The 12340-nt window shown below is 36.4% G+C and overlaps 1 protein-coding gene across 3 annotated transcripts in view; it reads left to right on the top strand.

Annotated features, from left to right (window-relative positions):
- The window catches only part of LOC11431983 (protein DDB_G0276689), a 36599-nt gene extending 24673 nt beyond the window's left edge, over positions 1 to 11926 (top strand). For all 3 annotated transcript variants that reach the window (XM_024779288.2, XM_039831927.1, XM_039831926.1), the window contains 9 exons: positions 173 to 535; positions 6617 to 6718; positions 7257 to 7400; positions 7730 to 7818; positions 8272 to 8354; positions 8459 to 8574; positions 8856 to 8941; positions 9468 to 9567; positions 11213 to 11926. In XM_024779288.2, the coding sequence (XP_024635056.1) occupies positions 173 to 535; positions 6617 to 6718; positions 7257 to 7400; positions 7730 to 7818; positions 8272 to 8354; positions 8459 to 8574; positions 8856 to 8941; positions 9468 to 9567; positions 11213 to 11278 (1149 nt within the window). In that variant the 3' untranslated portion in view covers positions 11279 to 11926. The remainder of the gene's footprint in view (positions 1 to 172; positions 536 to 6616; positions 6719 to 7256; positions 7401 to 7729; positions 7819 to 8271; positions 8355 to 8458; positions 8575 to 8855; positions 8942 to 9467; positions 9568 to 11212) is intronic.
- The last annotated feature ends 414 nt before the right edge of the window (positions 11927 to 12340 follow it).

Genomic DNA, 12340 nt, shown 5'->3' with positions numbered 1-12340 from the left:
TAAACAAAAATGAAAATTTTTAACGCCATTTTGGGTGGTTGTTATATACTTGTAAGTTTTTTTTTTTTATACGTTTTGAAGTTTATTTAAAAGGCGTCTTTTTTTTCCCTTTCAATCTGATTCTAAATTCATTTTCCTAATTTTTTTTATTTATTTTTTTATAATTTTACAGTATGGCCGTCAGCATTTGCTCCGTTTTATGTTTAGGCACGGTCACTACCATGATGCTTGCTACTTGTTTTTCCCTCCTGATGCTGTCCCACCACCACCACAGCCATCAATCATGAGTGGAATGTCTTCTTCATCACCTCAAAGACTAGATTCGTTGGCAACTGATTATGGGACAATTGATGATCTATGTGAATTGTGCATTGGTTATGGTGCTATGCCTATTTTGGAGGAAGTCATTTCAACTAGAATATCATCAACTACATCCCAGGATGCAGCGGTGAACCAATATACTGTTACAGCCCTTGCTCGTATATGCCTCTATTGTGAAACTCACAAGCATTTCAATTATTTATATGGTTTTCAGGTAACGTTTTCAACTTAATTATGTAAAAACGGGTTGTGGGTAATTATAAAATTAAAATATGGGTTAATTATTTACAAGGGGGTAAACTTATGTTGGAATACAATCAGAAATGAGTTTCAAGAAGTTCTTCTCACCCTTGGCGAGAAGAGATGTAGTTTCCTCTAAGACCAAGACCCCCACAAAAGATTATATAAAAAACAACTATATGTAACTCGATATTCTTCAAAAGTCTGTTAGAAAAGAAAATCATATCCATTGATATCTTGATATTATACTAGAATTTCTTGGCTTACCACAAAGGGCCTATTAACGTGCTCTCGCACGTCCCGCCTCCAACTTCCCGGCCTTCCAGCACCTTAGTTGCCCGCCACCAGTTTTGTGCCACGAGTAGCAAGGCTCCATTACAACACCCCCTTTATCTCTCCTATTTTGGACGCATTTTTCTCTCTCCTTTGACCAATCACGACTTCTTGTTGTTACAGCCGAAATACAGTGCTTCTTTTGTTTCTGCAACTTTGTCTTCTGAGTATTGTGTCTTTGTTGTTGTTTGTTGACCCCATTCTTGTCCCAGTTGCCTTAGCCTCATCTTTGTTGCAGATGCAGTTCTCAGACTTATTTTTAAGTTAAATATTGAGTCTTCACTCTTCAATACTGTTGGTTTGAAGTTTCTCGATGCAATTTTGAGAAGGTCAATCATGCTTTGTTTGATTGCTTGCCATGAGTTTCTGTTGGTTTTTTTGTGTCTGCTTTGTTTGTGTGTCACCCAATCAAAGAGATGGCGTCAGAAGCTGTCTATTCTAGATATATTATTGAATAGTGTTGTTAATAGAGGCTATGGCGCTATTGCATACCGGAATTTGAACAAATCACTATTTTTTTTTTTCTTTCGCGATAAGCTATTTAGTACCGAATATGGTGAAGTACCGGCTATAGCAGTACTATAGCACTATTGTGTAGCGGAATTTGAACAAACCGCAATTTCTGCAATCCACAATTGACATCATTGCTATTGAGCCACCCACAGATGTCTAGTCATGCGAATTTCACGCTTCAGATATCCAGGTCCAGTCCTGACTGTTAGGCCTTGAGGAGGTGGGTTGAGATCCCACCTCAACCTGTTATATGGCCAAATTAGTCGTTATAAGTGGTAGGCTTTTAACTTCCAAGCCGGTTTGTTAGTGTTAAATTAGACCCAAAATTTAAAATCTGCTACCACATGTCACTAATTAATCGTTCTCTCATCGTTGATACATTTGTATAATTTTTTAAGTTGGTTCTTGTTTGGCTTTGTAATCAACACAATTATTTGTCAAAATAGCATTGAAGTTTTATTGTAAATTTTATCTGTAGTGTTAACTTATATTTCCTGTATATTATATTTCAGAGATAAATAATGTAGAACGACTAATGTGTTTATATAGGCTATTCTAACCTAATGGGCCTGACTAATGACTAATAGGCCAATTATAAATTACTACTGATAATAGTAAAACTTCACTATTTACAACACTCCCCCTCAAGCTGGTGAATGAATATCTATCATTCCCAGCTTGGAAACAATTCTTTCAAAGTTTTTGTTGTTCAGTCCCTTAGTTAGAAGATCTGCAAGATTGCCTTGGGAAGAGATATATGGAGTGCAAATTAGACCACTATCTAATTTTTCCTTGATGAAGTGTCGGTCAACTTCAATATGTTTGGTTCTATCATGTTGCACTGGATTATGAGCTATGCTAATAGCAGATTTATTATCACAATAAAGTCTCGTTCGTTCATCGCTCTTTACCCTCAAGTCTTCCAGTATGCTTTTCAGCCATAGCAACTCACATATCCCTTGTGCCATTGCCCTGAACTCTGCTTCAGCACTAGATCTAGATACCACAGTTTGTTTTTTACTCTTCCAAGTCACAAGATTACCACCAAGAAAAGTGCAATAGCCTGTAGTTGATCTCCTATCCACAATTAACCCTGCATAGTCAGCATCAGTATATGCTTCAAGTCTCATGCTTCCATTTCGTTCAAACAATATCCCTTTACCTGGGGGTCCTTTCAAATATTGAACAATTCGGAGTGCAGCTTGTAAGTGAGTCTCCTTTGGTTGGTGCATGAATTGGCTGACTAAGCTTACAACAAATGCAACATCAGGTCTAGTATGTGATAAGTATATAAGTTTGCCAACTAACCTTTGATACATTTCCTTATCAACCTTAATATCCTCTTCTGCATTCCCCAACTTTACATTTGGATCAATTGGTGTACTTGCAGGCTTGCATGCGGCCTTGCCAGTCTCCTGCAGAAGATCAGTAATATATTTCTGTTGGGATATGAAAATTCCTTTCTTAGAGTGAGCCACTTCAATTCCTAGAAAATACTTCAATTTTCCCAAGGTCTTGATCTCAAATTCATTGGCCAAGTGTTGGGCTAATAGTTGTTGCTCCTCTTCATCATCTCCAGTTACTATAATGTCGTCCACATACACCAATAACACTGTTACTCCCCCTGACTCGGAGTGTTTGACAAATAAAGTATGGTCTCCTTGGCTTTGTTTGAAGCCCAAACATATCATAACTTTAGTGAATCTCCCAAACCATGCTCGTGGCGATTGCTTTAGCCCATATAAAGCCTTTTTTAACTTGCACACGGTGTTGACGTTGACCGCAATACGTCCATGGTATCCAGTGGGTACATCCATGTAGATCTCTTCCTCTAAATCTCCATGAAGAAAAGCGTTTTTTACATCAAATTGGTTCAAGTTCCAATTGTAGTTAGCTGCTAAAGATAATATCACCCTAACAGTATTCATTTTTGCAACTGGAGCAAATGTCTCTGAATAATCTACTCCATAAGTTTGAGTGAATCCTTTGGCAACCAATCTTGCCTTGTACCTTTCAATAGATCCATCAGCCTTGTATTTTATATTGTATACCCATTTGCACCCTACAGATTTCTTTCCAAGTGGTAGAGGAACCAATTCCCAAGTATTGTTTTTATCAAGTGCCTCAATTTCCAAGTCCATGGCTTGTTTCCATTTCCTGGCAGACAACGCCTCAGATAAAGATGTAGGTATTGTGGTAGTATTTAGACTTGTGAGGAAGGCTTTATAGGTAGGTGATAATTGTTCAAAGCATAGGAAGTTGGATAGAGGGTAGAGTGGATTTTTGGTACAGGTTCTAGTATCTTTTCTAAGGGCAACTGGAAGATGTAAGTCTTCAGAATCTATTGGTGGTACTTCTCTAGATTTTGGTTTCTTACACTTTATTGGGCTGGTTTCTGGTTCCTTATGTGATGATGAGTTAGATTCTGGTTCATGTGCATGAGAAAATTCAGAAATTGAATCACAAGAATTTGAAGGGTCAAGCAAAGTTACCTCATGTAATGTCGGATCAGACTCTTGGTCATGAGTAGATTCAGGAATGGTCTTTCTTCGTGTATAAGTCATTATATTTTTCCCATATCTTACATCAGCTTCAACATTTACATGATTTTCAGAATCAACTTCAGACTCAACATCATTACCTCCAGTTTCAGACTCAACTTCTGGTCCGAAAGTAAGGTCAGGAAGTATAAGAGACTCATCTTCCTTACTTATATTCTTCTCCCCCTGAAGATGAGTTTGAAAAAAATAACTTTCTTGTTCATGAAAGGTGACATCTCGAGAAACAAAGTACTTACGAGATTGAGGATGATAACATCTGTAACCCTTTTGAGTGGAGGAATACCCTATAAAGACACACTTTAAGGCTCTAGGATCAAGTTTACTTCTACCATCACGATGGATATGGACAAACGACGTACACCCAAATATTCTAGGAGTGAGATTATTGGAGGTGGGCATATAAGGATATAACGACGATAAAACTTCCATAGGAGTTTTAGAGTCAAGGACACTAGAAGGTAAACGGTTTATGAGGTAAGATGCTGTTAAAACTGCCTCCCCCCAAAATTTCTTAGGAACCTTATTTTGGAATAACATAGCTCGAGTTTGATCTAACAAATGCCCATTTTTTCTCTCAGCAACCCCATTTTGTTGGGGCGTTTTGACACATGATGACTCATGAATAATACTTTCTTTTTGAAAAAAAGAATTAAACTCGTGATTAAAATAATCTTTGGCATTATCAGACCTGACTCTCTTAATACTTACTCCAAACTGAGTTTTAACCATTGCAAAAAAATGTAGAAACAGAGGTAACTTCAGACTTTTGTTTTAGTAAATAGACCCAAGTAACTCGACTACAATCATCTATGAATGTTACAAACCATCGACTACCTGATATATTTGCAACATTTGAGGGACCCCACACATCAGCATGAATTAAATAAAATGGAGAAGTACTGATATTATTACTGACAGGAAAAGAGACACGCTTGTGTTTAGCAAGTTCACACAGCTCACAACAGAGACTCTCAACATCTAAATTTTTAAATAGTGAAGGAAATAATTGTTTTATGACTCTAAATGAAGGATGACCAAGACGACAATGGTACAAAAAGACTTTCTCCTTGTTGGTCTTAATTGATTCAGAAAGAAAGGAATTGTTGTTGGAAATATTAGAGGAGCTGATGAGATTCTGGTTATCAAAATAATAAAGACCATACCATTCTCTACCATTTCCAATTGTCTTCCCCGAATCCTTGTCCTGAAAAACACAAGCATTGTCACAAAAAACAACATTACATGATAGGTCTTTTGTGAGTTTTTTAATAGAAATTAGGCTAGTGGACAATTTGGGAATATGAAGGACATTTTCTAGGATTATAGTTGGGCTTATTTGGACATTTCCTCGACCCGCTACGGTTAGAAGGGAACTATCTGCTATGGATATTTTCTTGTTGCTAGGACAAGGTGAATAAGTGGAAAAGTGTGTGTGTAGGGGTGTCATGTGGTTAGTGGCTCCAGAATCTAGTATCCAATATTGGTTAGATGGTTTATCCGAAGCATTAAATCCAACAGAAAATTGAGACTTACCAAGTGGATGTGGAGAAAGAGATGTACCTGTGTATGCCAGAGACGTACATCTTGGTTTATCTAATTCCTTAAGAAAAGATCTTACCTTGTTTATTTCATCTTCACTGAAGGGTTGAATCAATCCTTCTTTTGACATATTGATTGATGTCATTCAAATCTTAGTAGACAAAAAAAAAAACTCCAAAACCACAAGTTTCAAGCCGGAAAAAATAATCTTTTTTTTCTCCCAATTTTTTTATAAACCGTGGAACAAAGGTGAACAGTATCAACAATGGTGAACAGTGCCTCGTCAGGAACAGTGCGCGATGAACAGTGCTTTCTGAATCTCAAAGAGGCCGCAATTAAAGCGAAAAAAGAAAAAGTAACCGCAAAGACGGCGGCTAGGGTTTATGTGGAAGCAACGCCCCCCAAGATCGGGAGCTCTGATACCATGTTGAAATTTGGGGCCTAACTCATCCTTACAAAATCGCAATTAAGGCGGGAAAAAAAAAGTAACCGCAAAGACGGCGGCTAGGGTTTATGCGGAAGCAACACCCCCCAAGATCGGGAGCTCTGATACCATGTTGAAATTTGGGGCCTAACTCATCCTTACAAAATCGCAATTAAGGTGGAAAAAAAAAAGTAACCGCAAAGATGGCAGCTAGGGTTTATGCGGAAGCAACGCCCCCCAAGATTGGGAGCTCTGATACCATGTTGAAATTTGGGGCCTAACTCATCCTTACAAAACTGGCTTGTAAGGTGAGGGGTGCCTCCTCTTTATAAACCGGCCTGTAAGGCGGAATTTCCAACACACCCCCTCACGCTTCAGCCCGGCCCAATGGGCCTGAAGCGTGGACGATGCGGGAAGCCCAACGATAGATCTAGGATAGGCTCTGATACCATGTGAAAACTGAATATTATATTTCAGAGATAAATAATGTACAACCACTAATGTGTTTATATAGGCTATTCTAACCTAATGGGCCTGACTAATAACTAATAGGCCAATTACAAATTACTACTGATAATAGTAAAACTTCACTATTTACAACAGGAACAAATTTTTTTATACCCAGAACTCATGTTCTTGTGTTCTTTATCTATTAGGTTTTATAATGTTCTCTTCTTCTGTTCAGGTAATTAAAAAGGACCATGTTGCCGCTGGACTCTGTTGCATTCAGTTGTTTATGAATTCTTCTTCACAAGAGGAAGCCATTAGACATTTGGAACATGCTAAGGTATGTCCATATTGTCAGAAAGGAAAACTAGGATGATAACATTTTAATTCCTCAACTCTTTTAATCACTTAGCTCAAACCAGTTGAGCTGCCCCCCGAAATTGGAATTGATTTGATATATAGTTGAGCTGTAAGTAGCATGGGAGAATCAGTTTTGGAATCCCTAAATCAAGATATTTGATTGATTATGAAGTTATTTTTCGATGTTTTCCAGAATTAACACTGATTTAATTTAATTTCGTTTCCCCCTTTTAGACATCATATAATGCTGTGTACCGTGAATTCGAAGTCAATGTGAATAATTCAGATTTCTTCTCATTCTATATATGCATCTGAAATATTTTTGTAGTTCGGGAGACCAGATGCCATGGTTTACTTTCTGTAACAACTGTCATCTTTGGTTCTTGTAATTGTGCATCTAAAATAATAACTAAATTACACATATTTTATTTGCTTAACTATATATAAGTCGCTATAAGCTTGTTACCCTGGCTCTATTTTTTGTTAGTAATTCTGTGTTTTTTTGCTTATTTCTATAGATGCACTTTGATGAAGGGTTATCTGCAAGGCACAAAGGTGGGGAATCTACCAAACTTGTCACAAAAGGTCTTAGGGGAAAAAGTGCATCTGAAAAGCTTACTGAAGAAGGGCTTGTCAAATTTTCTACCAGGGTATCAATTCAGGTAATTGAATATACTCAATCTCATTTTTGGAATTCCAAATTAATAATAGACTTGCCTTTGCTTTATGGACAGTATGACATCTTTGAACGAACATACAAACATTCACTACTTGACTTCTAGACACGTTTGTGTTGTAATTTTTTGACTTTACATGGCATCATCTCTTATTTTAGCAATTCCCAGGAAATATTCCTAACTTCTTAGTCATAGTCATGCATTTTGGAAAATCGCTTATTTAAATGCTCTGCTGTTGATATATTGTCATGAGTTTTGTTAATGATACCTGTGTTTACTCCTCACAATTTCTGCCGATTTATTGTATTTTGTAGGTTGAAGTTGTTAAATCCTTTAATGATTCAGAAGGACCGCAATGGAATCATTCACTTTTCGGGAATCCCAATGATCCAGACACTTTCAGGTTTGTGTAATTGTTTAGCTTAATTACTTTGTAACTTTGACCATCCATTTCTCTTTCTTGGAGTTTGGTATTTCTTCAATTTTGTGGATGTATCTTTTACAATTTTTTGAATAAACTCGTCTTGAATTTGTCAACCCATTTTTAAGAGGAGACCAAATTAATCTCAAATTAACAAATCTAAAAACTCAAATTGACGGTTGAAATATAATACACCTCTTCAGGCAAAAGCTATGTGGACTTTAGTTTTCAACAATGCTCAGGACAACCTTATATGCAATTTTTAAGTCATTTGATGATTTTGGTGCTACTTATTATCATAGTCCTCTTAATGACTGCTAAAGTTTCATCTGGATTTCTCCACCGTCCTTATTGCATGCATTCAAATGTTATTTTTATTGTTTTAGGCACCTATAGTTATTACTTACTAATGCTCCGTATGTTTTTACATTTTAGACGAAGGTGTAAAATTGCAGAGGTTCTTGTTGAGAAGAATTTTGATTTGGCATTCCAAGTGATCTATGAATTCAATCTACCTGGTAATATTGATAATTTACTGCAATCTTGTTTTGCTGCCTTGTTGTTTTAACTCCACAAACTGTTATCAGCATACTCAGCTAGATAATTTAATTGTATTAAGCAGCTGTTGATATATATGCTGGCGTTGCTGCATCTCTTGCTGAGAGAAAAAGAGGCAGCCAATTGACAGAATTCTTTAGAAACATTAAGGGCACAATAGATGATGATGACTGGGACCAGGTAATTTAATTACATTTATTTACTTTTTCTCTTCTGCTTGAAGAAGAGGTTTTGTTTCTACCTAATAATTTGATATGACTTGTACAAATAGGGAGCAGTTTTGCAATTATAAGTTTAAATATGAAATGAAAATAGATTTTTTTTTCTCAAGCAAGTCCTAAGATGGGCCATTGTAACCACGTTGTTATGGTCAATAAGTGAACTTATTTTTACCTTTTAAAAAAAAAAGTGAACTTATTTTTAAGAAATTTTCACCAGCTTCAACGATTTTAATGGTGTAGGTCTTAGGTGCTTCAATAAATGTATATGCCAATAAGCATAAAGAACGCCCAGACCGTCTAATAGACATGTTAACTAGCAGCCACAGGTGATGCTTTTTTTAATTTTTCTCTATTTATTTATTTGCCTTCATGCACTTTCAGTTATGTTGTTATTTGGGAGTTCTATACAGAACTGGTTTGTGTGTATTTATAAATCATTAGGACATAGGCATTGCCTAATTCATGTAGCTGACTCGCTTAATTTAATTATAACTTTCATATATCCTTCTGTATTATTTTATTTGGTTTTCATAAACAGTTTAGCTTTTGCAAATTTTGCTCCTAAACTTGATAAATTTATGTTGTCTTCTCTTCCTTCTATATAGTTATACACATTCGTTCCCAAATGATAATATAATAATTAGAATCATTCAGATTCTTCAAATAGGGGAAAATGCTTTTGTTGGTGACATTATTCATTCACTAATTTTTTTATTTATATTATTTGTCATTGTTCAAAAGAGAATTATACAATCTGTATGCGGCTCAAATGCTTCAATACATCATGTCACGTGCTCTCCTGTAGTAATTCAGTAACCATGGTGACATTATATTTTTGAATTGGGCATGCAGGAAAGTTCTTGCTTGTGTAGTGTGTGGTCGTTTAAAAAGTGCATTTCAAATTGCTTCGCGAAGTGGAAGTGTGGCTGATGTTCAGTATGTTGCTCATCAGGTGAACTTTTGATCAATTTCGGCATCCTCTTTCGGATTTATTTAAGCTTTTAAACGGAATTAACTAACCAACTCTATCCTACGAAACTGCCTCTATTTAGACTACAAATGCATAGCAGCATTAGATTGAATTGTCTTATGTATTCTGAACCCACTTCATGAAACTAGGGGGGTTCATACTCTTTCAAGTGGTAATAAATCTGGCATCCAAGATATGGTGAATGAGTATTTGCTAGAAAATCTAGTTGTCGGAGATTATGGATAACTTACTCTGCCACCTCAAGGCAGGAGCTTCAGCTTGATGACTCTGACAGTGTCACTTGGATTATCTAACCTTTCTCCGTAGGGTCACCAATTTTTTACAGCAATTATTATTCATAGCCAACTTAGTCGAACTGTGATATACTATTTTGTCCTGATAATGATAATGATAATAATAATGATGATGTCTCAAATTAAGAACAACTTTGTGACATCTTATGTCTTCCTTAAGTTAACAATTCTATGCTAAAAAAAGGTTGAAAATACGTTTTTTCTTGGCGCAGTTTCAATTTTTAGAATTTATGACAAATTTTAGTCTGAAACAAATAAAGTGCTTGTTAACCAAAAGAAAAATCATATTTTGGTTCGGGTAGATAAAATATATGTTATATGTATATCATATGGGTCGGACCCCTTTGGGTTGTACCTGATTATTAGTTTAACTACATAGGAAGCCTAAAATCATCAAGTTAGTGCATTCCATTACACAGCCTACAGTAAACCCTCCCTCCACCTTTAAACAAAGAGGATCATATTTTACTGTTAAAGAAATAACAAATGAAGTTCATTCTTTTAAATTCATTATTTCCGTCTATACTTTTGAATTAGTAATGGCCATAGGATATGTTAAAGAGTCCCACATCGGACAAAATATGGCCTGACCATGTGTTTATAAGTGGGGTGCAATCCTCGCCTCACAAGCCGGTTTTTGTGTTAGGCCCAACCACTATTTCTAATATTGTATCAGAGCCTCTCTAAGATCCATGGGCCACCTGCTATCAGGTTTCTGCTGTCGGGTCATCCGCCATCTATATCCACGCACCAAGCCCAATGTTAGGCGTGAGGGGGTGTGTTAAAGAGTCCCGCATTGGACAAAATATGGCCCGACCATGTGTTTATAAGTGGGGGGCAATCCTCACTTCACAAGCCGGTTTTGTGGGGTTGTGTTAGGCCCAACCACGATTTCTAATAGGATAGATCCCTATGTCTTTGTTCTTCTCAGTGATAAAAGAGTCCATGTCTCGAACACTCCTACGGAATAAGTTAATGCCCGATTCAAACACTAGTAGATTTCAGTAGCTAAAACTTACTCTTTCCTTTTCATCCCTCTAGGTCTTCGGACTTGATGACGAAAGTTGTGGATGGCTTAACCAAAAGACATGACATATCCTTTTCTTCACACAGTGCATCTTATGAGAGATATCAATGAAAAAATTTGAGATATATATCAGTTTCTTATTTTTGATGGATCCTACATGCCCTTGGGTTATCAATATCACCTGCACCTTGCATATCAGGGTTTTATTGTTTATACTATTTTTATGTCCTTGAAACATCTTTTTCAAGTGTTCAACTTTCTTACCTTTACATCAATGTTGTTGCAGGCCCTGCATGCGAATGCACTTCCAGTGCTTGACATGTGTAAGCAATGGTTGGCACAGTACATGTAATCTATCATAGGCTGAATCTGTGGGCTATCGTATGTATATTTTGGTTTATTGATGCACTGGACATCTAGAAAGCAGGAGTTGGATCGTGGTCATTAATCAAGAGAAGCGGATGAAACCAAAGCAATGAGAACCAAATATTAATCAAGAGATCTTATTGTTTCATTGATTTCAAAGCTTCTAGATTTGTTGAAGCGTGTTTCTGTGATCTGTGGTATATAATTATCCAAGTTGGTCCAACATATGTGTGGTACTGCTGCCTTGCTTGCTAGGTTTGGAGGATCGGTGGAAATAAATCATGTCTGGCTTAAGCAAAAAAGCGATGCATTTTTTATCATGGAATCGTATTCAAGTACTGAATTTGGGAACACCTGAATGCCAACAACGTTTATGCGGGAAGGTTTTTCAACCAGCTCAATTTAAATCTGTATAATATTGCATTGGAAAGGAGAGACGTACATTGTAAAGCATGATATGTATGTTTTAGTGTAGAATATTTGTACATGAATTTTGAGCGTTTGTCAATGTATCAAAAGTAAGTTGTTGTATAAATGTCATTGTTTTGATTTTTGTCATTTATGTGATTGAGTTTTACACTCTTTACCAACCGTACTAAATCACGGGTAGACCATAATTTGCATCTTCATATAACTTTACTGGATGTCTTTATCTTTAATTCCTTTTGCGACACTCTACACATTGCGGCTCTACGAAGTCGAATTGTAACTGAAGCATATCAAAACAATTTGATCCACATAATGAACGAAAACAAAAATACCTGAGTTTTAGATAAAATGTCGTGAGTCTCTTCTAACGTGACCAAGATCCTGGTTCTAATTTAGATTTGGATATGCTCCAACATTAAAGCTTGTAGGTAGAGTTTACCGTCTATTTGAGTCTTACAAGGGTCAAGATTGTCTTCGTAGTTGCATGTGGAAGATTTCTAATTTATACAAACAACAAAAAAATCATTGAACAATGAAAGTCATTGAACAATGTTTAGCAAATGAAGACACAACTTATGATATCCTAGGGTCGTTTCGAGCATAAGGTGGTCCAAACCCT

Source organism: Medicago truncatula, chromosome 3 (genome assembly GCF_003473485.1).
Source record: "Medicago truncatula cultivar Jemalong A17 chromosome 3, MtrunA17r5.0-ANR, whole genome shotgun sequence".
Classification (NCBI taxonomy): Eukaryota; Viridiplantae; Streptophyta; class Magnoliopsida; order Fabales; family Fabaceae; genus Medicago; species Medicago truncatula.
Note: the sequence above shows the minus strand (reverse complement) of the source record. Positions and strands in the feature narration are given on the sequence as shown.